The 26,987-nt window shown below is 42.4% G+C and overlaps 1 protein-coding gene across 1 annotated transcript; it reads left to right on the top strand.

Annotated features, from left to right (window-relative positions):
- Positions 1-666: 666 nt before the first annotated feature.
- On the top strand, positions 667-13,463 carry TMED7 (transmembrane p24 trafficking protein 7). Its single transcript, XM_047083565.1, has 3 exons — positions 667-1,212; positions 6,319-6,564; positions 10,481-13,463. Exons 1-3 carry the CDS (start codon positions 1,021-1,023, stop codon positions 10,715-10,717), a joined length of 675 nt encoding a protein of 224 aa, XP_046939521.1. The 5' UTR covers positions 667-1,020; the 3' UTR covers positions 10,718-13,463.
- Positions 13,464-26,987: the final 13,524 nt, after the last annotated feature.

The raw sequence follows: 26,987 nt of genomic DNA, 5'->3' as shown, positions 1-26,987 counted from the left end.
GATCAAAAGACCTGGGTAATAGGCTCAGCATAGTGCCTACTGATAATGAACCCTCAACTGATGTTTATTTTTATTTAACAAAAGCTTACTGAGTGCCTACTATATGATGATCATTCTCCTGGGTACTCTTTGCAAACATTAAGGTCTTGTAATAATCGTCTGGGTTAGGTTTGGGTTAGGTAGTATTATCATTTTACAGTTGCGAAGACTGAATTAGAGAGGTTAAGCAACTGGCCCAAGGTCACACAGCCAGTAAGTAGCAGAACAGGGATTAAAAGTCCTGTAGGGAGTGGTCCCAGTATTCAAGCTCCTGGCTAAACTGCTTCCCCCAAATACTTGTTATTATTTATGAGAAAACTCTCAGCAAGTTGCAAAGTGCTCTATTACCAGTTATTAGCCCCGTAGGGTAAAATTGAGCTCCTCATAACTCCTTCGGAGACCCCCCTCCCCCCCAGCGATCAGTTCTCACAGGAACAAGAAAAACTGTAGTTTATGCTCGCTGAGCTGTACCAGCCGGCCACAAGCCCTATCTAGACACCGGCTGGACACACCCTTTTTTCTGGGCCCACCCTGCCACGCTCATTACGCTGGCCCCGCCCCTCGCCTCTGGCGCCGACGGAGACCACGCAGACGTCTCGCGAGCTTCCACGTACACACTCCAAGGCCTCTACCCACTGCCCGGGCCGAGCACATCCGGGTTGCTGGAGCAGGTGCCTCAAGCCCCGCCCCCTTTTGCCAGGCGCTAGCCCCACTTCCGGCCATCTCAGGCCTTTTCCGCCAGTGCTGTGCCGGCTTTATCTCTGCTCTGTAGGTCGTTCCCGGCCCCAGGCCCCGGTCTCTCGCGCCCTTCCCTCGCTCCTAGCGGCTCGTCGCTCATCGCGAATCTCTCCGTGGCCCGGAGCGACTCCCGTGCGTCTTCGCGGGCGGCCCGGACCGAGGCCTGCCGCTCGTGGTGAGTCCGCGCAGACGTGACCCCGAGTCTCCCCGCAGCTCGGTTGAGGCTGCCTCCGTCGCCTCGGGATGCCGGGGCCGGGGTCCGCGCAGCGCTGGGCGGCCGCCGCGGGCCGTTGGAGCTGCAGGCTGCTCGCGCTGCTGCTGCTGGTGCCGGGGCCCGGCGGCGCCTCCGAGATCACCTTCGAGCTGCCGGACAATGCCAAGCAGTGTTTCTACGAGGACATCACGCAGGGCACCAAGTGCACCCTCGAGTTCCAGGTACGACGAGCTCTGAAAGTCCAGGGGCCCCAGCTCACGGTTCCAGGGTCGGGGCTGCATCCTGCTTGGTGACTCGTTCCTGTCTGGGTTTCTCCACTCTTGGGCTGGGTCAAGAATCACCTCTAGGTAGCTGATGCAGGGCATTTGCCTTTCCTGTTACACATCTTGGGCGAGAGCCATTTTAGACGAAATATGAAGATACAGGAGTTCCAGAAATGGTTCCTGTGACTTTTCCTTCTATGCTCCAAAATGTTCTTCGTTTTAAGGCCTATTGAACTTTCCCCCTTAAAGCACTTCTTTTAAAAAGAACTTCTTCCTGTTGTATAGTGTTCAGTGACCGGTCCCCTGCTCTCTGATTGACACCTCCACTTGAATCAGTTTTGAAGTCCTGCCAATATCTAATTCCGTTGGTTTTCAGTTTTTCCATTGATGTTAGGACTTTTGGTTAATGCTGTCCCTGTCAGAGGAGAGCTCCTTTCGAGGCTAGAAGACCATCTGCCAAAGGCATTGAACGAATAGCTGTGATAAATGAGAGGACCCTTTTCATCTTGGGGATTTTCATAGGAAAGAAACTTAATTTAACAGAATGTACTTTCTTAAGTTTGCTACAACAATCTTTATTTCCTTTTTTTTTTTTTTTACTTTATTTATTTTGACAGAGAGAGGGGGAGAAAGCAGATGTGTGGGGGGAGGGGCAGAGAGAGAGACTCCCAAGCAGGCTCCATGTGGTCAGCACAGAGCCCGTCGTGGGGCTCAGTCCCACCAGCCATGAAATCATGACCTGAGCAGAAATCAAGGGTCGGACCTTAATCAACTGAGCTACCCAGGCACCCCAACAGTCTTTATTTCTGTTTTGTTGGTAGACTCGTTTAGCTTATTTGAGCAGCTATTGAGTGCTAGGTGCTGGTGATAGGAAGTGGTACAAATAGATTGTTTCGCCGCCATCATTCTCGATTCCTTCTGCATCCAACCCTTTTCTTAATTAGTACCTGCTCATTCATCAAAACTACCTTAAGAGCAGAAAATCTGGGTGTCTCAGTCGGTTGAGTGTCTGTCTGACTCCCGTGGTGATTTTACGGTTCGTAGTTCAAGCCCCCTTATCAGGCTCCTCGCTGACAGTGCAGGGCCTGCTGTGGATTCTGTGTCTCACTTTCTGCTTCTCTCCTGCTTCCGCTCTCAAAATAAAGAAATAATTTTTTTAAAAAGGCAGAAAATAGAGAATAAACGGTCTAATCTTTGGGATCTATGAGAGCTTCCTTTAGGAAGTGATTTTAGGCTGAACTGTAAAGGATTAGTTGTACATACTTTGGTAAGGGGAGTGGTGAGGGAATAGAATAGCCTTTGCAAAAGTGTTAAGAGTGGCTGGGAATTTGAGGTCTATCATGAGATCCAATATACTTGGGAATAAGTATATTGCCAGAGGAAAGGAGGTCAGGGGTGAGACCATGTGCCTTGCTGGCCTAGTTAAGGATTTTAGTTTTTCCTCAGAGTATGGGAAAGCCATCAGAGCGTTGTGAGCAGTGCAGTGATATGATTCACGCGGTTTTGGTAACTGTATGTTCACTTGTGCAGGTAGAGAAAGTATTAGGGTGTTGGAGAGATGGCTGTAGGAGACTATTATAGTGGTCCAGGCTTCAAGGGTGGTAGCTGTAGAGGAGGAGACAATTGAAAGGATTGGAGAGAAGCCAGTAGGTGAAATCAACAGGACTTGATGATGTTTTGGCTACCGCGAGTAAGGGAAGGGAGGCTAAGGATCACCCTTTGGTTTGTTTAACTTCATGGGTTAGAACGAGGGGACTGAAAAGAAGATAGCAGGAATCGTAATATAAAAATGTCTGTGTATTTCAGGTATCAGCGTCAGACACCGTGCTTGGTGCCGAGAATACCACCACTACTGTTATGGGCTGTTACGTCTGTTAGGTAGCAGACAGCACGCCAAGCATTTCAGGCGTGTTACTTAATTCTCAGGACACCTCCATAGGAAATGGGTAGAGTTCTTACTTCTTCCTTACTTAGGAAGCTAAGGCTTTGAAAGCTTTGAGCCCAAGGTTGCAAAACGTAGCACGTGGCAGAATGAGTATGCAGTTCCAGGTTAAGTTTTTAACTCCTATACACTACCTCCCAAAGGTCAGTGAGACTGACCTTGACCTCAGGGAGCTTACATGGATACATGCAGTCATACAGTGTTAAATGCAACAGTGAAGGTACACACTAGGTACAATGCTGGGCAGAAGGAGAGGGCTCATCCAGGGAAATGTCACCGAGGGGCTGATGTTTGAATTGTGTCTAGGAGAAAGAGGAGCTACTCTACAAGATGGCATAGGGGAAAGGACATCCTAGGCAGGTAGATTGTGTTTGTGAGACTCAGTTCCTGAAATTAGCTTGAGCCCACACTGAAGTACAGTGAGTAATAGTGTTGCTTTGTAACTGTGGGTCCAAGGGCTTCAGGGGTGATTTGTCCCAGTTTGTCAGCATTGTTTGTTGGTAATAGTGAGATTGATGATTTGTACCTGGTCTTGGTGAGATATCCCCCAGCCCCCCAAAAGGCTGTGCTGTTGAGACTGGTAATATAGCAGGGATGTGCCTGTGTGACCAGTGACAGGCCTCTTTTTGGGACTCACTGGTTGCAAGGTGTTCCTTGCACACTTGTGTCATTCCTAGTCGAGAGTCTTTGTTTGGCTACAGTCCTCACAGAGGGAGGACAAAGGAGCCCATGCCTCACCTCCCCACCCCCTTCTGGTGGACACTTTGACTGTGATGTTTTATATTATGTTCTTTCCCTGTAATAAGCTGTAGATCTGTAAGTATCGTCGTTTTGGGTCCTGTGATTGTTGAGCAAACAGGACCTGTTTAACTCACCACTGTTTGAGCAGATGTAAAACAAAGATCTGTTCAGAGAACTTCTGGCAGTCTGCTATTTTTGGAACACAGAGAAAGGGTTGTTGAGGCCACCTTGAGGAGACACAGAGGAGTGGTATGGCACTGTTAACAGGTTGGGATTTTTCTGAATTTATCACAAGGTTTTAAGCGAACGGGTGATGGGGAGGCCAGGAGACGTGGGAGGGGCGACTCTACTGGCGTCTGGTGAACGGAAACCAGAGATGGTTGTAAACATGCCACGGTGCCCCGGGCAACGCAACCCCCTGCCGCAAACAATTATCCATCCCTAAACCAACTGAGACTGAGAACCCCTGGGTTTCGAGGGAAGAGAGATTGGGTTACGGGAAGACCTTTTAGGAAGTTGTGGCTTCAGTCCTGTCTAGACTCTGGATTAGGAGTGGAAGAGGCCGGATGAATTTGAGGGAGGCAGCAACGTGAAGAAATTTGTGTGACTAACTGGACAAGTAGGGAGACTTCGTTTGGGATGATTCCCAGTTTCTACATTATGTGACCGGACAGATTCTAAAGGGGTATTTTTTATCTGAAATAAGATGATTTGTTTGGAAGTTTGCTGGAGGAAGAGTGGCATGGTGATCTGTTCTGGTCCTGTTCAGTTTTGTTGTATTTGACCATTCACAGCACAACAGCCAAGTACGAATAATCAGGTACATAAAAATGAAGTCATGACTTTCACCTGGAGGAAAAGTTGTTGACATTGGAGAGGCAGTAAATGCCCAGTTGATAAGACACTTTTTAAGTCGAAACATCGTACCTGTATGTTAATATTTACATATTAACAGTTTCCTTAGCAGTTGCCTCAGTACATAGTTATATTTCATTTATTTGTCAAAGTGATCTTGTAACATAGTTCAGTTATTCATCATATTTCCTAAGTGACAAAAGGTCACACTAGCAGCTGATCCTTCTTTGAAGTGCGAGGTTTGATCTCTGTTCTGCAGATCTGGAATGGCAACATTGTGCTCACCGTGAGAGTTCACACTTGAGAGTACAGGCTTGTGCCACCTGCTCTCATGGGGGTTGGGAACCCTCAAACCCACATCTCTTCTTCCTCACTTCTTTCCCATTCTTTCAGCCTGCACCCTTTGTTTCTTACATCTCCCCTCCCTCTTTCTTCCTACTTAATTCTTTGTCCTCTAAGGAGGCCTTTCTCCTCTTTAATCCTTTTCTCCTTTTCCTCTCTCATTATGCTTGTCTACTTACCTCAGGAAGAATCTCCCTCCCCTTCATTTGTACGATCCAAATGGGCCTTTAAATTGTAACTGATGAAGCACAAGCCCTTGAAAATAACTCCAAAGTCCTCTTCAGAACTTTTCATTTACCCCCCTGGCTTTCCTTTCAAATATGCTTGCCCTTTAATACAGGCTTCCAGATAAGCAAAAGATTTGTTTGCTTTTGTTTTGTTTTTGCTTTAATCACAAGTGTATAAACAGGATAGTTTAATCATTGATATTTCTCTGGGAAACAAATTTGCAAAATGAGGCTATACTGTTAGAATCAGTAGCCCATGGGTCTGTTCAGTCCATAATGCTGTTCAAAACAAAAGGTGTATCAAATTCCATATAACTGATGTAGAGAAGCACTTAAGAAACAAACCTAAATTTGGCATTAAAGTGAATTTAAGTTCTATAATAGATATATGCTTGGGGTGTTACGCTAAGGACTGGTCTACTTTCCTCCTGCACTACACTATCCGTGCGTGTGCTTGGATGGTGCACATAGGAAATAAGGGGAGAAAATTTAGGGAAGGAAAATACTACATGGCAGTGAGCTTAAGGGTCAAGAGTGTGACTTTGGGGTTCAGATTCTGTCTCTGCCTTTTACTAGATGAGCAATCTTGGGTAGGTTGCTTATCTTAACTCTCCGTTTCTCAGTTTGTCAAATGGAGGGCAGAAACCCTCTCTTGTAGGTTTGTTGGGAGATTCAAGTGATTTAAGAGACCTGCGTTAATTAGAATGGTTATTTGGCTGGTTAGGTAGTTTCTCTCTCCCATCATGGGGAAATTTGTTCAGTGTTTGTAAAGCTTTGGTTGAACTGAAATCTGCCTCCCAAATTCCATCCACTGCTGGGAATTAAAAAATGTGAAATTGCCCTTGATAGTAAAAGTCCACTGCCAGGAGTCTTATCCTTTTAACAGGAAGTCTGGTTGCTTTGTCAGACTTGTGAGTTGCAGTGATATCTTTCTTCCCTTTTTCTCTGTCTTCATAGGTGATTACTGGTGGACACTATGATGTAGACTGTCGATTAGAAGATCCTGATGGTAACGTGTTATACAAAGAGATGAAGAAACAGTATGATAGTTTTACCTTCACCGCCTCCAAAAACGGGACATACAAGTTTTGTTTCAGCAATGAATTTTCCACGTTCACACACAAAACCGTGTATTTTGATTTTCAAGTTGGAGAAGACCCGCCTTTGTTTCCTAGTGAGAACCGAGTCAGTGCTCTTACCCAGGTAAATGAAAAGCAACAGAATGGTGTGTTGAGACAGAGGGAAAGCATAATTTCACACGCATTCACCCACTGATGAACACAGAGTTTGAGACTTTCACACAGTCTTTCAGATCCATCTTAATTCTTATAGTAGATTAGACATTTCAGGGAACTTCAGACATTTTTGGTGGAGACCACTGTGAGAGGATTTTATGAACTTTGAAGTGTAAGGAGGAGGATCCCTTCAGTGGGAAAGGAAATTTAGGAAGACTGGACAGTGCTCCAGCATTCGGAAGCATTTTTTGTGGTTCATGAGGAATATGGCTTCCATAACCCGGCAGGTTGGTATAACTGGAAACAAAATGATGCCTTCGTTAATCTGTAATCAATATGGCACCTGGTAGTGTTCTCCCAGTGTTTAGTGTTCATTTAGGCTGCTCTTAGAATGTTTGCTAGAACTTAGGGCAAAATATTAAAGATCAGTGGTAAGCCATCTAACAAAAATAGTTAAGGAAGGCAGGTTGGACTTTATGTTGAAGAAGAGCTTAACGAGAGAAAGAGAAGGAAAGAGATTTAAAGTCTGTGAACAGATGCGGCTCAGGTGGTGAGAAGGGCCATTTTCGTTCCAGCTTAAACAGAATGTGAGTTTAGATCTTATCTAAAAGGTACTCAATTAGGTATCCGAAGGAATTATTTGTTAATTCTACTTGTTAAGCCCTTAAAGTGGTATTTCATTGTTCCCAGGTTCTAGTTAGGTTGTTGGCCCAAGTCATGTGGTGACAGAAGCCATTTTTATTTGTTACTTATTATTTTTTAATTTTTTTGAAATGTTTATTTATTTTTAATGTATATTTATTTTATCTTTATTTTTTAGTATAATTTATTGTGAAATTGGCTAACATACAGTGTGCAAAGAGTGCTCTTGGTTTTTGGGGTAGATTCCCGTGATTCCTCACTTACATACAACACCCAGTGCTCATGCCAACAAGTGCCCTCCTCAATAATAACGTACAGGAGCCTTAACTCATAATCCTACTGTGAGCATTAACAGGATGTATTCATACACTCTTACTTTTAGAAATGTTCTCTTATTTTACCATGCCGTGTGAATGGCGCTTTGCTTTGTAAAAAGGTTTTTCTCTGGGGCCCTTGTTTGTAACATAAGCTTCATGAATTCTAATTTGTATAAGGTAGCTTGCTCTACAAGCCAGATAGATAAATATAACACGTGAGTGGTAATAAAGCAGTTAATAGCTGTTAATCTCCTTTATTTGTATCACATTTTTTATCTTAATCTTATTTTTCTACTTTTGAAAAGCTAATGAGTCCCTCATACCTCCTACGGTTGGTGACACTCACAACGCAGTTGTTCACATCTTAGAATAGAAAAATGTACCAGCTGGTAAATGCAGAATAAGTTACCGAGTTGTAGTAAATCACCATTTTTCACCTATTAGTAAAATGATGGATCTGGAGTAGACAGTGTTACCAGTCACTGCTAAAGCCACTAGGTGGAAAGCTGTGGGGGAATTGTACCATGGCTAGATCACACTGATAGCACCAAATCTAATGGCCATTTCCAGATGGAGAGGTAACTGGGCATTGTGTGTCTTCTGATAATATGCGTTAATGAAGTGCACAACATTGGAAGTTAGAAGGAAGTTGGAAATGCTGCAGGACAGAGAACCCAGTTTCTTCAAGTGGGAAGGGAAGACAGGAAGAGAACCAAAAGATTCAAGAACCCTTGAAGGACACATCAGCCAGACGATTGGGGTCGAAGCTGTTTGGATTCTGATTTGTAAACAACTTTTGAGATATTTAGGAAAATTTGAATACCGAGTTTATATTGAAAACTCTAAGGAACTATTTTTCAATTGTTTTACGTGTGCTAATGCTACCAGGGTTGTAGCTTTTAGTGTAGTGTTGCCTTGCAGAAATGAATATAAAGTATAAAAGTATAGTTAAAATGATAACAGCTAAGGGATTTGCCTCAAATTAATTGGAGTGGGGAGAAAAATAGGTGAGGAATACGTACATATTGGTGAAGCAAGATTAGCCACATGTTAATGATTGACCTGGGGGCTCACTGTACCACGTCCTTTGGAATATGAACTTTTTGAACATGGACTTAAATCTGAACACTTCTCCTTATTAGAAGAGGTAGGGAAAAAAGGGAAACCTCTCAAAAATTATACGAATCCGTGCAGTTAGTCCCTTTATTTCTGTGATGTTCTTTCATCCAGCGCTTCTTAATCCTTGCTCCGTGTCAGACTTCCAGGAATCCTTAAACATTCTGAATTTGTATCAGATCCTCGCTTTTGTGCACACTTCCCAGGATTAGCCTCCGTCCCGCTTTGAGAACGCCTGAGAAGGAGAGAGAGTCTAGAAGCACCTCCGGAGCCTCCTACCACAGATCAGAACATGTGATTATTCATTTTAGCACCGTTTTGCTAATCTTTGATTCTTAGGGCCCTCGACAAAACAGGAACAGGAAAAACGTTTGAGTGTCCATCTAACAGGTACATGCAATTTGTGGACCACGTAATTTCTCGTACTTCGTGGACCATGTAATTTCTCGTACTTTGTAGAAGCACCTTTAATGGAATATTTTTATAAGTGATTTCTTTCATCTTACTTTGGCAAAAACTTTATTAAATGTTCGAATTCTTTTCTAGTTCTCTATTCCTTCACAAAAAGTAAGACCGGAAAAAAGAAATCCCAGAATCTTTTGAGAGATTCTGTGGATTTATTAGTGAAAGGAGGGAAGAAGTTATACAAGTCGTAAACACTGTAGTAGAGAGGAGCCCAAATAACTTTGTGACATGGGGGTATTCTAGTGACTGAGTTAGCTTGACAGTTTTAGGGTCTAAAGGAGAGAGAGGAGCAGAAAGGAAGGAAAATGGGAAGGTTGCTAAGATAAACTTCATTTATTGGAGAACTTTCCAGAATACAGGAAAGTAGTAATGTTCGCCATCTTCCTCCCTCTGCTTCCCATACTCCGTGGCCCTCATCGCTGTCCTATTATCATAAAGATATTTTTCCTTTGTGCGGCTGTGCACAGTATATATCAACAGTTCCTTCCTTAGCGATAAGGGCGAGAAAACCCTCAGATTGTTTGTAACATTCTTAATACATGGTTTGTGATGTAGAATAAGTATAATAATAACGCAGGTATTTCATCACTAGGATTAAGTTTTCAGCAGTAGGAAAATATTAAACTCTGCTGTACAAACAAAAAATTTAGACACTTACCCTTTCTCAAAGCAGATAGTGTGATGAATGTATAGAAAGGTAAGGTGTCATCAGATGAAGGCTGGCAAATGGATTACACAGTGAAACTGAAACTTCCTCCCACTGAGAACGTATGTGTTGGTTGACTGGCAGGAGGGAGGACACATGTTTAGCAAATTGATAAATTAAAGAAAGACACTGACGCCCTGACCTATCACTTTCAGACTCAACTGCTTTTAAGATGGTTAACTTTGTCTGGTGCTTGGTTTATTTTTGTATCTATTTGGACTTTGTACTCATTATTGATCAAATTTTCTGCCCTGCCATTCTCTTCCTCCTAATTCATCCTCCTGGGGGAGCCTGAACTTGAAATTCTGTAACCACGCACTGTCACTGATAAGTATTTCTGCTGCTGTCAGCTTAGCATTCTGTCTAGCACATGGCAGGTACCACCGCTGTGACTTTCCAATTTGGGGCAAGCCGCTGCCTCACCGAATCTCCGGCCTCACCAGTTGTCCTAGTGGGGGTGAAGGGAAGGGCCGGTTGCATTGCCGGAACCAGTGGCGTAAATGAGCGGGTGAATGAGTGAGTGCCAGTTCAGTGGTGTGTTAATCAGATGAGGAATTGAGATCTAACTGGAAGATGAATATATTAGATGGATAGGGCAGAAAGTGTCCCACCTACTAACTGCACCTATCTCTCTTTAGATGGAATCTGCCTGTGTTTCAATTCACGAAGCTCTAAAGTCTGTCATCGACTATCAGACTCATTTCCGCTTGAGAGAAGCCCAAGGCCGAAGCCGAGCAGAAGATCTAAATACGAGAGTGGCCTATTGGTCAGTAGGAGAAGCCCTCATTCTTCTGGTGGTTAGCATAGGGCAGGTATTTCTTCTGAAAAGCTTTTTCTCAGATAAAAGAACCACCACAACTCGTGTTGGATCGTAACTACGTTTTGAGAATTGCTGCACCATTGCCACCATTAATATTGCTGTCCTCTGGTTAATTTTAGGTACCGAAGAACTTACTATTGGCAACATTTTTAAACCTTACTCATACACTTGTTGGGGGGGATTTACAGCACATATCCCCAAACTGTGGAAAGGACACCTTTTTTAATTTGTAAAGGTAGACAAAACTTCGGAACTTATTTTGGGCTATTCATGTTCAATATTCAGCACCAATGATCTTTTCTTGGTTGTTTATATCTTCGCATACTAAACTTTGGTATTTTGATTCCTTTTAGCCATTTAAAAGTACTTTTCTTATAGGTAGTGGATATTTTAAAAACCTTCCATTTAATGTCTGTGTGTTGTGGAGGAAGAAAATTGCCTTTTAATTGTTTATAGTAAAGTTTTCTTTTCCAGAAAACCAAATGTGATTCACTGTACCAGGCCCTAGTCTGCACTGTTTAATTTGAGCATGGAGGAGGCACCCTGGAAATGTTAGTTGATATTGATATAATTTTAAATCGATGGATCATGGTATAATTTATTTCTTACTAGCTTGGAAACTGTCAGTCTTTTGTTTTTTGTCTCCATTCTGTAATTTTTAAGCCAATACGTTCTTTTTTCCACGAAGACGTTCTCACCACAGAGAAAAAAGTAGGTTTCAGCAACGTAACAGCATTTATACAGGCCTTAAAAATCAGTCTGTTAAAACAAGTAGAATAATTACAGAATAACTTAAGATCCTACATCGGGAGGCAAATGAAATGAGAAAAGTTTTAGTGAGTTGTCTGCGCCATATTACATTTTCAGTGCTTTTACAGAGAAAAAAGTTCATCTGTTTTACTTTAACATTTTGATGGGCTGGTTCTTGCCCTAATGTGGCTTCACTGTCTGAGTCATTCCTGGCTTAAATTGACCGCTGTAATACTCACATTGTAAAAGTGCCATATCCTGAGGGGGGTGCTGCACTGAGAAGTTGGTTTCTTTGGATTTTATCCTTTCTTTTTTGTGTGTGTTTTGGTTTTTGTTTGTTTTTTGTCTTGCACATGTAATTTGTACATTTCTGGTCAGTGACCTGAATATGCTCTAAAACTTCAGAATGCCGTGTGTTTCTTACTTGATAATCTTCATCAATTGTACTGCATTTAATGAATATTAAACAGCGCATATCCTGTACGCTATAGGGTTTAGACTGTGTTTGTATTTTATAACTTGTATAGATCGAGCTGATTGAAATAAGATTTTGTTCAGGTGTTCCAGAATAGAATACAAGACACATGCAAAACTCTGTAGGTGTTTCAAGCTTTTCTGCTGTTAAAAAAAAAAAAAAAAGGCAGCTGCTTTTTGCCATGCCTCCCACCCCCACCCCAGAGTGAGGAGTGCTGAACAAGACTGTCCCGTAGAATGCTAATGGGATGGCAGTTCTAGTCACTTAACCACTGTGGACTGGAAGTTAACTCAATGCAAAGCTATCTTTAATGTCTTCAAAAAGTAGAACCGGTTCTGCATGTAAGAGCAAAACAAATTCAAAGGTGTTGTGCTTGCTCATTTCAGATGCTACAGTGCAGTTTGGGATGAACACGTTTCCACCCCTTTCATTCTCAAATGCTCGAAGACCAAATAGCTACTCTTTAAGCTATTCAGCAGCGGACTAGGAACTGAAGTTGACCATTTTGCAGGTTTATCTCTGGGTTTTTGTATCGGGATTGTCCTGCAGCTTTTATAAGTGTCCCTGTATATTTAGATTTGAAACACTAGCGTTAACGTGATTGATCCGCACGGGTGTACGTTATCTGTCCTTCTCCACTTGCCTGTCTGCTCTGTTGTGTTCCGATACCTTCCACCATAATTAATCCCCGTCAGGCAGCATCAGTGCACCTGGTTTGGCTTAGGTAATGCGGTCATTCAGTCTGCGCCTCCCAGAACTACACGATACTAGACGATTACTACAAATAACTTCTGATGAAACTATCGAGCTGTCTTGAAATTTTTGAAGTCACGGTTGTTTCCTGTTGTAGAAAATAGTACAGGCTTAGTCGACACTCTCTGTAACTGGTTCAAGTTTGACAGCTGTCTATTCTCAACTGGGTATGTATATTGAAATCAGAAAATACCTATCTATCCAGACCTAAATGTTTAAGAACTTTTTTTTCTTCCTCCTGCTGTATAATTTGTAGCTCCTCTTGTTTCTTTAATCCTTTCGTAACTTGTTGGAAGAGTTTGAATTTCCCAAATATTTATGTTTAGACATATGGCTCAGAATATATATTTAACATCCTTAGCTGTATATATTTTTAAAGTAAAATAAATAATGGAAAGGGCCTTGATATACAGGTTTATTACTAAAATATCAACTGTGTGAAGATCCATTTTAAGATACTACTTTGCTAATTAATCTAAACATGTTTTTTTCTATTAAAGACACAAACGGTTTGTGGTTCACAGCTCTCATCCTGGTTTGATGATAATCAACTTTGAAAATACAGTGGACCGAGGAGCGGTTTTGTTCTTTGGAAGGTTTCATTTAAGTCTCTGTACATCCATTTTTGCTTCAGTTTGTGTAACATTTATAGTTCTATAGGACAAAGCAGACCCTATGACTATTGTTTTCAGAAGTTAATATATAAATAATTCAAAGGGGGTTTTCATTTACTTTTGAAAAGAAAAATTTCTCTAAACACATGTGGGTCCTGCAGGATTGCACCAATCAATTCTTGTAGAATAAAAAAAAATCTTTCAACAAACTGACTTCACTTGTTTCTGTCAGGATTTGTCTTTTTACAGCTTCTTAAAAACTTGCAGCTTGGAGTACAGTTTGTAGCGAGAGAGTGGTTTTTATTGGGTGTTTCATCTAGACATCTCAGGGACTGGCCAAGAAAGAATGATGAAGAAAAATACCACCTCTAAACTACCTCATTTTAAACCTTTTTGCATTTTCTCACTGGAAGTTTTGGGTGAAAGGGAGTAAAGTCCTCAGTTCCCTAAAAAGCTCTTTGTTTTTAAGTAAATTAGCCTTAGGTTGTATAATGCCAAGTTTCCTCAGTTGTATTCTTACCCTTCATGATGTACTCACAGGGGACATTTGGGTTCCGGGGCAAAATTCTACAAAAGTAGCAGAGACCTAGCAGTAAATACAGGTTGATATGTGCAGTCAGGTGCCGTGCTAAGTATTTTACTTGCATGGACACATTTCATCTTGGCGATAATCCTGTGCACTGGGGATATTCTTCCCATTTTACAGACCAGGAGATGAAGAAGGCATTGAGAGGTTAAGAAACCCCCCTGTATCTCAGTATCATTAGCACAGTCTGAGTGTGAAGCACGGCGCTCTGGCTCCCGAGGCCTCTCCCGCGACCATGGTGCAGTCAGTACTGCCTTACAGACACCAACCAAGGAGAGATCTCAGAAGGCTTAGCTCTCTTGGTTTCCCTATAGCTCAGCAGCAGTTCAGGGCTTTACCTTTGGAGTCACCGCCAAGTGCAAATTATAGTTGTGTGCCCTCACACAAGTGATTGTGTTAACTTTATTTGTGTCTTCGCCTGTCGCTAAGGTAATAGCTGCTATAAAGAGAATAAAATGAGATGTTCATGAAACACTTAGGATCAGTAGCCACCCTATACAAGCCCTTAATAAATGCTGTATTTTCCTCATTGGTCCAGTTCTAGTCTCTTGATCTGTCTGGAGTTTCTGAAGTTTTTACCGCAGCCTGTATTCTTACGGCTCTTAAGTAAATACATAACACGAACATGAAAGTATTTATCATGTGCATGAATGATCTAGAATTCTGGTTTCAGAAATGAGTACAGTACTCTGACCACCAGGAACGTAACTTAGTTGGGGAGACAGGATAGGTCTCTGAGCAGCTAATGTTACGTAAATAGTGAAGTGGAATGGACTCAGAGAGGCTTAAGACCTTTCAGGGTGCTAGAAGTAAAAGAATATGTAGATCAAAAGATTTACTCCCCGAGGAGTTTTAACTTTGTCTCCCCACAGGGGAAGCTCATGGTTGTCTAGGTAGGCCAGTGGTTAAGTGGATTAATCTCTAATTCAGAGATAGGTGGACTATTGGCCAGTCCCCATTGCTGAATATTGAAAAAAACACATTCTTTTACTTTGTTAATAATAGAAGCGATGTTTGGTCTGACTTCTCTGTCATGGTTGTTTCCGAATCCAGGAAGAAAATACAAGGATGTTATCCCTAACCACCAAATGTGCTGTCTTTCATTCTACATTTCTCCATTTTATCCATAAGATATTATTAGAAATGATCCTATTACTCGCTGAAATCAAGATCTATTAGAAGTAACGCTGGTCTGGCACAATCTTTTTAATTAAAGAGAAAAGGCAGCACAAGAATTTGAGAAATAATAATTAGAAGAATAAAGTCCACTCATCCCACCGTCCACTTAGATGTATTTCAGTTGTGTGTGTGTGTGTGTGTGTGTGTGTGTGTGTGTGTGTTTAAATGTTTATTTTTGAGAGAGGCACAGAGGGGGACAGAGGATCCAAAGGTGGCTTTGCACTGACAGCAAACTGCAAGATTATGACCTGAGCCAAAGTTGGACGCTCAACCAACTGAACCACCCAGGTGTCCCTATATTTTAAGAACTGGTATTCTATTGTCTGTAACAAAATTTTAAACTTAAAATGGTAAATAAAAGTGGACATAATAGCAGAAGTTATTAAGGGCGCCTGGGTAGCACAGTAGGTTAAGTGTCTGACTCTTGATTTTGGCTCAGGTCGTGATCTTGTAAATCATGGGGTCGAGCCCTGCATCGGGCTCAGTGCTGACAGTTCAGAGCCTGCTGGGAATTCTCTCTCTGCCTCTCTCTCCCCTCTCTCTCTCAAACAAACTTAAAAAAAAAAGCCTGAAAAAAAGTTATTAGATGTATATAAAGAGGAATAATGTAACACACATTCATATCACCAATGCTCAGGTTAAATGCCACCTTGCCAGCACCCTGGAAGGCTTTTGGGTATCCTTTCCTGATCACATCCCTGAATTTCCCCACTAGAGATCAGCAATGTTCCGGTAATGAAAATAATTTCCGAAGCACCTGGGTGGCTCAGGTGGTTGAGTGTCCCGACTCGATTGCGGCTCAGGTCATGATCCCAAGGTCATGGGATCAAGCCCCACGTTGGGCTCCATGCTGAGCCTGGAGCCTGCTTAAGCTTCTGCCCTTCTCCCCGACTTGTATTCTCTCTCTCTCTCATAAAAAGAAAACAATTCTTGATGTTAGGTAAAGCATCTTTATAACCTTTTTCTCCAAGATTTGGGCTGTCATCTTTGTCATCTATGCTTTGCATTTAAAAAAATTTTTTTTAATGTTTATTTTTGAGAGAGAGTAAGAGCACGAGCAGGGGAGGGGCAGAGAGAGAGGGAGACAGAATCTGAAGCAGGGCCCAGGCTCCAAACTGTCAGCACAGAGCCCGACGTGGGTCTCAAACCCACAGACCATGAGATCATGACCTGAGCCGAAGTCAGACCCTCAACCACCGAGCCACACAGGCACCCCTATCCTTTGCATTTTTGTACGAAGTTTGGAATTTGCCCAAGTTTCAACAAAACAAGTCTTGGGATTTTTGTTGGAATTATACTTAATTAATTAATCCTCTCTGTAATAGTGCATTGTCCATTGAATGAACATCTCTCCATTGATAAGGACTTCCTTAGATCTTTTGATAACAGTTTTGTGATTTTCTTCATAAAGCATTCCATAAATTTTGTTACATTAATAATCATTTTCTTTATATTTTAGATGCTATTGTAAATGATGTCTTTAAATTTTGTTTGTTGCTGGTGCACAGAAATTGAAAAAATTTCAATATATATTTATTTTGAAAGAGAGAGTGAGCAGGGAAGGGGCAGGAGAGAATCCTAAGCAGGCTCCGCACCGTCAGTGCGGAGCCCGATGTGGGGCTCGAACCAACGAACCTTGAGATCATGACCTGAGCCGAAACCAAGAGTTGGACGCTTAACTGACTGAGCCACTCAGGTGCCCCAGAAATAAAAATTTTAAACAGATTTTTCTGTTTGGTAACCTTGCTGCAATTCGCTTATCAATTCTAGTAATTTCTCTATAGATTCATTTGAACTTTCTAAATATGCAAATACATCACCTACAAGTCAGAACAGATTTGCTTTTCTTTCCATTCCTCATAACTTTTGTGGTTTTCTTTCTTTTTCTTGTCTAATTACATTGGCAGACCCCCAGTACGCTGTTGAAGAGACGTGGTCATAATAGGCATGCTTGTTTTGGGAATGCACTCCAGGTGTTCTGTAAGCAGTTTATGGTATTTTTATTAAATTGAGAAATATCTATTCTTAGTTTGTGAAGAGATTTTCGTAATCACAGATGTTGCTGAATTTTATCAAAAGCTCTTTCTGGAGGCACCTGGGTGACTCAGGTCATGATTTCACAGTTCATGAGTTCTAGCCCCACATCGGGCTCACCACTGTCAGTGCAGAGTCTGCTTCAGGTCCTCTGTCCCCGTCTCTGCTCCTCCCCTGCTTGTGCTCTCTCTGTTTCAAAAATAAATAAGAAAAAAAAAATTTTTTTTTAAAAAGCTCTTTCTGTATTGCAAAAAATTATTGTTTTTCCACCCTTAATCATTAACATGATTTGTTACATGGATTGGTTTCATATTGTTAAACCAATCTTCCTTTCCTGAAGTAAAACCAACCTGGCCATGATTTCATTGGTTTGTTTTTGATTTGGCGTATTTTAAGATTTTTGCTTAATATCTCAATGATATAGCCTTGTAAAATGAGTTGGAGAGTGGCTTTCTTTCCCTGTTTCCTGGAGGAGTGTCTCTAAGATGTGCATTACTCCTGTCATAAATGTTTATTAGAAATCTTAAGTGAAGTATGTGTGGGGCCTGGCATCTTTGTGGGATACCGATTCAAATTTCTTTCTGTTTTTTTAAAATAGCTTTTTTTTTTTTAAAGTTTATTTATTTGTCTTGAGAGAGAGTGAGAGCACATGAACAGGGGAGGAGCAGAGGGAGAGAGGGAAAGAGAGAAACCCAAGCAGGTTCCATGCTGTCAGCCCAGAGCCCGATGCGGGGCTGCATCCCACAAACCACGAGATCATGACCTGAGCCAGGTCATGGGGATCAGGAGTCAGACGCTTAACCGAGTGAGTCACCCAGGCACTGAAATTTTCTTTCTATTAATAAGAGCATTTCTTCATGTAGAATATTGGCAAATTGAATGTTCCCGAGAATTTGTCCACTTCATCTACATTTTCAAATTTATTAGCACAGTGTTATTCCTGCCCTCTTTTTAACATAGGCCAGATCGGTAATGATGTCCCCCCCCTTGTCATTCCTGATACTATTATTTGTGGCATACAAATTTATACTACTATTTCTTTTATCATCTTTCATTTTTACTTGCCCAGCCTTTTTTCAGAGGGGTGTCATCTGTATTTTTTTTCAAAGAACCAATATTTTGGTTTCTTGTTGTTGTCATTGTTTCATTGATTCCAGCTTTTTATGATTTCCTTTTTTCTAGGTTGAGTTTGTCACTTTTCTGTAGTACTGTAATGGATATTTAGCTCAAATGTTCACCTTTCTAGTCAACTATATATTTAAAACTGTAAATCTCCTTCTAAATGCTACTTCAGCTGTATGTTCATTTTCTGTGCTCTGTGTCAAGTGACCACAAATTTTCCCGTCTAAAACAGCATACCTTTGGGGCACCTGCGTGGCTTAGTCGATTCAGCCTCTGACTCTTGATTTTGGCTCAGGTCTTGAACTCAAAAGTCATGGGATCAAGCCCCACATCAGGCTCCATGCTGGGCACGGAGCCTGCTTGGGATTCTCTCTCTCCCTCTCCCTCTGCCCCTCCCCTGCTCACGCGCAAGCACGGATACGCACGCACTCTCAAAAAAATAAAAATAAAACAGCATACTTTTATTATCTCACAGTATCTATGGGCCAAGAGTCTACGCACAGCTTAGATGGGTCCTCTGTTCAGGGGTTCGCAAGGCTGCATCAGTTACTACCCTGGACTGTGTTCTCAGCTGGAGCTTGCAGTCCTCTTCCAAACTCATCAGATTGTTGACCACATTCAGTTCCTTGCAACCCTCTGCCACTAGAGGCTGCCTCTCCAGACCATGTCTCCACTGTATGCTTCGTCAGGGCCAGTAAGAGAGACTCTGCTACTTTGAGTCTCTTTCAGAAAAGGCCAGACGGGATTCACCAGATTAGGTCAAAACTACCCAGAATAAGCTCCCTTTTGACTAACTCTGAGCCAACAGTATAAGGACATTAATTGCATCTCCAAAATCCTTTTACCTGTGCCCTATTCTTTTGGTAAGAAGCAAGTTATATGTTCTGCCCTCACAAGGGTATGGATCTGGGGATGGGGAAGGAATGTAGAGGCTGTTCTGGAGTTCTGCAAACCACAAGCTCCATTCTCCAAGCGTAGATATCTAGTTTAGTTACTCGATAATTTCAAAGAATACTCTGCTCTCATTATTACTTATAATTTGACCCACAGATATTATTTGGAGCTATAGTTCTTCATGTTCAAACATAGCTATTTAAGTTATAATTGAACTGTTATTAGAGAATATGTTCTCTGTGTGATTTAAATTATTTGACATTGGATAACAATTGCCTCATGACTCCATTTACCTCCCTCTCAACTTATATGTTGTCATGTATTTTGTATCTCTTTAAAGACAAGTCTTTATTGTCTTGTATAGTCACCATTCATTTAGATTTACCTATATTTGCCATCATTTTTGCTCTCTGTTCCTTGCTGTGTCTTTGAACTACCATCTGGGATAATTTAGTGCAGTTCAGCTGGAGGCAGATTCACTTTTTTTTTTTTTCCGAAATGTCTTTATGGGGCGCCTGGGTGGCTCAGTTGCTTAAGCGTTTGACTTTGGCTCAGGTCATGATCTTGTGTTCGTGAGTTTAGCTTTCTGTCGAGCTCTGTGCTGATAGCTCAGAGCCTGGAGCCTGCTTCGGATTCTGTGTCTCCCTCTGTCTCTCTCTGTCTCAAAAATAGATTACCCTTGAAAAAAAATTGTTTTAGATATGTATTTATTTGGCCTTCATTTTTAAAGGCAATCAATTTTTTCTGGACATAGAATTCTCTTTGGGTGATGATCTTGAAGATAACCTTCCCATTGTCTTCTGGCTTCCCTACCATTGCCATGAAGAAATCAACTGTTAGTTTCTTACTCCATTGAAACTAGTGGAGTCTTTTTCCTCCGGCTGTTTTCAGGGTTTTTTCTTTGTATTTGCTTTTCCGCAGTTTTATTATGCTGTGTCTAAGTGAGGATTTCATTTTATTTTTCCACTTGGGTTTTGTTTGGCATCTTAGATATGTGGATTGATACATCAGTTCTGGAAAACTCTCAATTATATTCTTTAGGTATTTCCTCTGCCCAGTATTCTCTGTCCTTGACTTCTGGGATTCTAAGTAAACACATGTTAGACCTTCTTGGTATGTTTCCTCTATCTTCATTTTTCTGTGTGTATTGTGTTTATTTTTTCTGTGTCATCCTAGATCGTTTCTTCTTATATAGCCTGTAAATCATGAAGTCACTTTTCAGCTATTTTTAGTTTGCCAGGAGACTCATTCACTGAGTTCATAATTTCTGTTTATATATATATTTTTTATTTTTTTAATGTTTATTTTTGAGAGAGAGAGAGAGCAAGCAGGGGAGGAGCAGAGAGAGAGGGAGACACAGAATCCAAAGCAGGCTGCAGGCTCGGAGCTATCAGCAGAGAGCCCGATGCGGGGCTCAAACTCACGAACAGTGAGATCATGACCTGAGCTGAAGTCAGACGCTCAACTGACTGAGCCACCCAGCTGCCCCTCTGTTTTTATATTTTTTAATTCTGTTTTTTTGGCAAGGTTCTTTTCCTTAATCTGCACTGGTATGCTATCTGGTTCCTTGCTGCATTTTTTAAATGAGGATTTTATTTCCGTGGATTATCCTTTGTGTCTGTTAATTCCACTATCTACAGCCTGCTCCAGTTCTGTTCTGTCATCTGTAGTTCATGTTGCTTGTAGTTCATGTTGTCTGGCATTATCTTTGATGGTTTGCTTGAAAAACCTGGAAAAGAATACAGAAATAATTTAAGATCTGAGATGATTTCATCTTCCTTAAGAGGTTTTTGTTCCTTGCTGCCAAGTGCCTGAGGTGACTAGCAGTCTGGAACTTAGGGTTTAGATGTTCTGTTCTCCTCCACATGATCCACTGCACCATGTATCCCTACTCCAGGTTACAGCCCTTGGGCTCCAGTCTTTGGGTGGATACCAAACGCAACCTTTGTCTCTCCAACTCTAATTGTTGATGAAAATACAACTCTGCCTCTCCACTGACTCCTCTAGATTGGCAATTCAGCACAAGGGCAAACGCAGCGCTGGCACTATTTCCTGAACTCTAATCCTCCTTCCTTAGTTTGACCTGGTAGATTCCATCTTCTACATCTTCGAGAGGATGCTTATTGTGTTTCCTCAGTTTTATCTTCGGTGAGAACATTGATCCAAGTGACCTCTTTTCTGGGGCACCTGGGTGGCTCAGTCAGTTAAGTGTCTGACTTCGGCTCAGGTCATGATCTCATGGCTCGTGAGTTTAAGCCCCGCATCGGGTTCTCTGCTGTCAGTGCAGAGTCCTCTTCGGATCCTCTGTCTCCCTTTCTCTCTGCCCCTCCCCCATCTCCCTCTCTCAAAAACATACAAAAAGCCCTTTTTTAAAAAAAAAAATGGCCTCTTTTCTCATCACCACCTCCAGAAATCCAAGGTTACATCTTGGTCATCAATAAAATGTGCAACATCTGTTCTTTGGTTCTCCACCTCACCCCTGGGTCACTCAAGGAGTTTCAGATGACCCCAGATGATATCTTTTTATCCATGAGTGACTCATTTATTCATTCAACCAGTATTTATTCAGTGCCAACTATGTTCTATGCTTTTTTTCTTAGAACTAGAGACTCAGTGGTAAACAAGAACTTACTGTTGTCTATCTAGGAGATAGACAAGTCAGTTTTCATATGAGAGGATTTTAACTTGGGGTAAACCCCTTAAAATTATTTGGAAGATTTTACATGTATCTTCAGTCTTCGGGAGGGTTTGTAGTTTTCTTCACATCCTCGAAAGAGTCTGTGACTCAAAGGGTTTTAAAGAATCGGTGCTCTATATGATATTACAGTAAGTTTAGCTTTCTCATATTAATAAAAAGATTTAAATTCTATGTCCGAATTTAAATTTGTTATTTGTTCTACCTTGTAGGACTTGGAGGGTTGGAGGTTGATTAGCTTTAAATAAAATTCTACCACTCAATAGATGTTTGACTACATGTCTACTGTGTGCTAGGCAATGGAGGTACTGATATAAATATGATAGTTTCAGTCCTCAAGGCATCTTGACACAGACACTATACAGAAAATTATAACCTCTTACCCGAAAGTAGTAGTTCTCAAACATTGGTGATATATAAGAATCAACTAATCTATTGTAAAGTATTCCTCTTTCTCAGGTTCCTTCCCCTGACCCTGAGATTTTTATTCCATAGATCTGGAGTGAATCCTGGAAATCTGCCTAAGGATTCTGGCCAAGTGTTATACCCCATTTCAAGAAATGATAATGTAAACTCTTTTGTAATACTATACACTTGCTCTTCTACGTTCTATATTTATGCTACCGAATCTACTTACTCCTCTTAATACTTTTTTGTCCCATCATATAGATGAAGAAACCAAAGCACAGAACAGTTAAGTTGACTTGCCCATAGTCACATGGTGCTAGAACCAGGGTTCAAGCGCAAAATATCTACAAGGGCAGGCTGTGTCTCCCCTGTGTATACATATATGTAGCCTCCTAGTCATGCAGAGATATGTGAAGAGCTTATCTTGAGCCACTGAAGGTCTCCCTGTTAACTTTCTGGCTAGTCCACTGGTCTGCTGCTTACCTCATATGAGAGCACAAACTTCAGGCTCACAGAGCTATGGGCTTTCCCCATTTATTTCCTCCCAGGTTTGCAATTTTTCCTGCCAGCACTGTTAGGTATGGCCTTTATGTCATCCACTCCAACTCAAGTTAGCTCCCTCTAGCAGTGGAGCTCCTGGCTTTGAATGTTGACCTCACCCTGGTGGCAACGTTGCACCAACCCATTTGGGGAGTCTGCTTCTGGCAAGAATGCCACAGACTCCCACTACTCTGGCCTGAAATTCGCAGGGTTTGAAAAAAATGAATAAATGATTCGCAATTTGTTTGCCTTCGGTCAATTTCCAGAGCCCTCAAATGATTATTTTGACAATTTTTTCCAGATTACTTTTTTGCGGCAGGGATAGAGTGTGGATTTGATATCTTTACCATCACTAGAATCCTTCCTAAGTGCCATCTACACATTTTGTCAGGTCTTGGATTTGATTTTACCCCACTTACAATCTAATCAATTAACCTGTTACTGTTTCATGGATGCTGGCAGAAAACACAAAACTCCTGGAACAGAGACAAAGGACTTTGTTACCCAATGGCACAGCAACAAACGCTACTGTCAGCATATTTGCAGGGGTTCTTCTTGCTCACAAGTCCCACGGGGGGTGACACAAAGAGGCTTAGGTCGATGCTACACATGCAGTGGGTTTATGTCATGTCTGAGGAACACTGAACTTGAGGAATCCACCACTTTTTTTTTTTAATTTTTTTTCAACGTTTTTTATTTATTTTTGGGACAGAGAGAGACAGAGCATAAATGGGGGAGGGGGAGAGAGAGAGGGAGACACAGAATCGGAAACAGGCTCCAGGCTCCGAGCCATCAGCCCAGAGCCTGACGCCGGGCTCGAACTCACGGACCGCGAGATCGTGACCTGGCTGAAGTCGGACGCTTAGCCGACTGCGCCACCCAGGCGCCCCAAGGAATCCACCACTTTTATGGCAAGCAGTAAGCAAGCCTGTTCTTTTTCCTGGAGGGAGGCATCACCTCATAACTCAAGGTTACTCACTTGAGATAAACAGGTTAAACGCCAGCCTGGGAAATGGCTCAGGGAAAGAGTAGGCACTGTCTTGCATTTTTGGCATACCCATCAAGTATTGGAGGAACACAAGAGACACATGACCAATGTCTCTTTCCAGCTCATTTTACCTAGTTTGTTGGAAGGAAGTTACCAATAATACCTTTCATCTTTTAGATTTCTTATGACCTGTAGCAATGTTTCCTTTTTACTTCTAGTATTATTTGTGGCTTCTATCCTATTTTTTCCAGAGTAGTTTTACCAGTTTATTAATTTTATTAGTCTTTTTGAAGAACCATCGTTTGCTTTTGTTCATCCTCACTTTTTTCTATTTTTCTGGCTTTGTTTTGTGATGTATACTTTTTTTTTTTTTTGAAAGAGAGACAGACAGAGCCTGAGTGGGGGAGGGGCAGGGAGAGAGGGAAACACAGAATCCAAAGCAGGTTTCAGGCTCTGAGCTGTCAGGACAGAGCCCAACGCAGGGCTTGAACTTGTGAACAATGAGATCATGACCTGAGCCAAAGGTGGACGCTTAACCGACTGAGCCACCCAGGTACCCCTCTAGTATGTACTTTTAAGACAAGAAATTCCCCTCTATGTTTTTAGTTACGTCCCACAAGTTTTGATACATAGTATTTTTAGTAACAGATCAAAATATTTTATGATTTCTGTTTGTTTTTTGACCCATGGGTTATTTTGAAATGTTTTTTAATTTCCAAATATAGGGGTTTTTCTAGTTATCTTTTTATTTTGTTTTTCACACTAATACCTAGGTTAGAGAACATAGTCTGTATTTCACTCTTGATTTTTTTTATTTTTCTTTGTTGAAATGTGCTCTATGGCCAAAAATATGGTCTAATTTTGTTCATGTCTAATTTTGTTAATGTTCCATGTGTACTTGATGTCTATGTCTATGTCGATCAGGTCAGGTTCATTAATCATGTTCATCATTTATATCCTTACTGAGTTATGTGAGTGTGTCTGGGCATATGTTAGTTATCCAGGAAAGTTGTAGAGCAAATTAAAAAGGTCAGAGGCCCAAGACCTTGAACATACCAGTATTTAATGCCAAGCGTTTCAGGGGTGTTAAGCCACAGGAAAATATTTTACATGTTGGAAAAGCCATCTCTTCTCTGACTTAATTAGCACTCCTCCCCACTTTGCTTATTTCATTCATTCATCACCAATGAATATTCTTTAAAAAATTGTTTTTAATGTTTATCTTTGATAGAGAGAGCAAGTGGGGGAGGGACAGAGAGAAAGGAAGACACAGAACCTGAAGCAGGCTCCAGGCTCTGAGCTGTCAGCACAGAGCCCAACGCAGGGCTGGAACCCAGGAACAGTGAGTGAGCTCATGACCTGAGCAGAAGTCAGAGGCTTAACTCACTGAGCCACCCAGGAGCCCCAACAATGAATATTCCTAGTTGTCTTGCTTGTTTACATATCTATTGTCTGTCTTTTGGACTAGACTACAAAATCTCCATGAGGACAGGGACCATGTGTCTTCTTGACAGTATATCCCTCGTGCCTGTACATACATGATACTAAATATTTGTAGCATAAATGGTGCACTTTCTTGAAATGTAACTTTAGATAATTTGGAGAAATTTCAAATTATTAAACTCGTGACCAATTAAAAATGTTTTCTTACTACACCACGTGAATATTCGTGAAGAAGAATGCAAAATTTGGAGCAATTTAAAATATAAAATGGGAACAATTCAAGTAAGTTTGCCTTTGACATTGGTGACTCTGGGCTGATTTATGCATACCACGTAGATGGTGAATGGGGGAAATCAATGTTTATCTCACTTGTCATCGGTGTTTTTTCAATGAAAACATTAAAAAGCAGGGATTGGAAGGGTTGTCAGACGAAGTACAGGCAGGAAACTTTGGGCAGGGAATAGGAATTGACTGAGAATTAAAAGAAATGGAGGTGGAGAGAATTTCTGAACTGGGTTGATAGGGTTATGACTAGGATTGGGAGCTTGAGGAGGACAGAGTGGGATTAGGCATTTGGCTGTATAAGGCTTTTTATGCTTCTTCTTCTTTGCTTTTTTTCTTTTCTCTTCATATTCAGCGTTGTTTCAGTCTGTTTCCGTTGTGGCCAAGGGACCGTAGAGAGGAAACTTTGTGAGGGTGGCTTCTTCGAGGAGGGGGTGATGCGCCGCGCACGGATATAGCTGACAACAGCACTAGTCAGTGAAAGGGCCCTAAAGGCAAAGGAGAAGCCAGGGGGACCGCGGGAACGGCTGGATATCGGCAAGGTCTAGGGTTTGGGTAAGCCCAGGGTTTCCTTCCTTCTGAGTTTAGGGGCTCCTCCTGTCTGGGAGGCGTGGAGGCAGCGGCTGCGCCCCTCATCCCAGCACCCAGGTCTGTACGGAGCAAACACAACAGCGTCACCCGCACCTAAGCCTCCAAGCCCGGGCGTCCGGGGACATTACAAAGCAGCGCAGAGAACGTGCCCGTTCGCCTCGGTGACATTCCCCCCGCGCCACTGCCGGTCCTCTGCCCGGCTCTTCCTTCTGCGCAGAGACCCAGGAAGGTTCCCGGGACTTGTTCCCGCGGGGCTGACCTCCAGGGACTAGCATCCCAGCGCCTCTGGGGAGAGAAGCTGGCGCGCCGGACACGGACACCTCCCCTTCCCGGAGGCAAGCGGGAACGGTGGGCGTGGGCTCGCGAGGGGCGGAGCCTGCGCGCCTGGCCGGGCACCCTCCCTCCGCGGCGAGTGGGGCCGGTGGGCGTGGACACGCGAGGGGCGGGGCCTGCGCGCCTGGCCGCACACCCTCCTCCCTGCCGCGCGTGGGGAAGTCGCCGCCGGCGGGGTCGCCTAGAGGGAGAGGAAGACTAGGGAGTCGCGGGGCCCCGCGCGGGTCGCCCCCCCTCCATCCAGGCGAGTAGCGGGCGTCCTGGCGGGAGCGGCATCGGGGCGCGGGGCGAGCTTGGGGCTGGCCGGCGCGGCGCCGTCCCTTCGGTGGGTGCTTGCCTCCCCTTGCGGGGAGAATCCGCGCAGCCTTCTGCCTTGCTTATAGGTTTCCCTTTGACCAGAAAACCTGTTTCTGGGAAAAACCTCAGAATATAACCAAGTGGCCGAGAGGTTCTCCGTGAGCCTCAACTGGACACACACGGAACCAGTGCTGAAGCTTTCGGTTTTGGTTTTCGTATTTGGCTAAAAGCTAATTTGGATAAAAGCAATTTGGGCTGGCAACTGTGATCTAGTTTTTAGGCAGTAAACTAAAATATATATATATATATTTTTTTTACATATATTTTTAAAGAGATATATT

The sequence above is a fragment of the Lynx rufus genome, unplaced genomic scaffold, assembly GCF_022079265.1.
Source record: "Lynx rufus isolate CCGP_SWC_20201006 ecotype Redwood Valley unplaced genomic scaffold, mLynRuf1.p SCAF_1, whole genome shotgun sequence".
Lineage (NCBI taxonomy): Eukaryota > Metazoa > Chordata > Mammalia > Carnivora > Felidae > Lynx > Lynx rufus.
Note: the sequence above shows the minus strand (reverse complement) of the source record. Positions and strands in the feature narration are given on the sequence as shown.

Excerpts from the sequence above, each read along its gene's own strand:
- TMED7 (XM_047083565.1), top strand. The coding sequence starts at position 1,021 with ATGCCGGGGCCGGGGTCCGCGCAGCGCTGGGCGGCCGCCGCGGGCCGT. Across the intron at positions 1,213-6,318 it reads AGTGCACCCTCGAGTTCCAG|GTGATTACTGGTGGACACTA; the intron begins GTACGACGAGCT and ends CTGTCTTCATAG. Across the intron at positions 6,565-10,480 it reads GAGTCAGTGCTCTTACCCAG|ATGGAATCTGCCTGTGTTTC; the intron begins GTAAATGAAAAG and ends ATCTCTCTTTAG.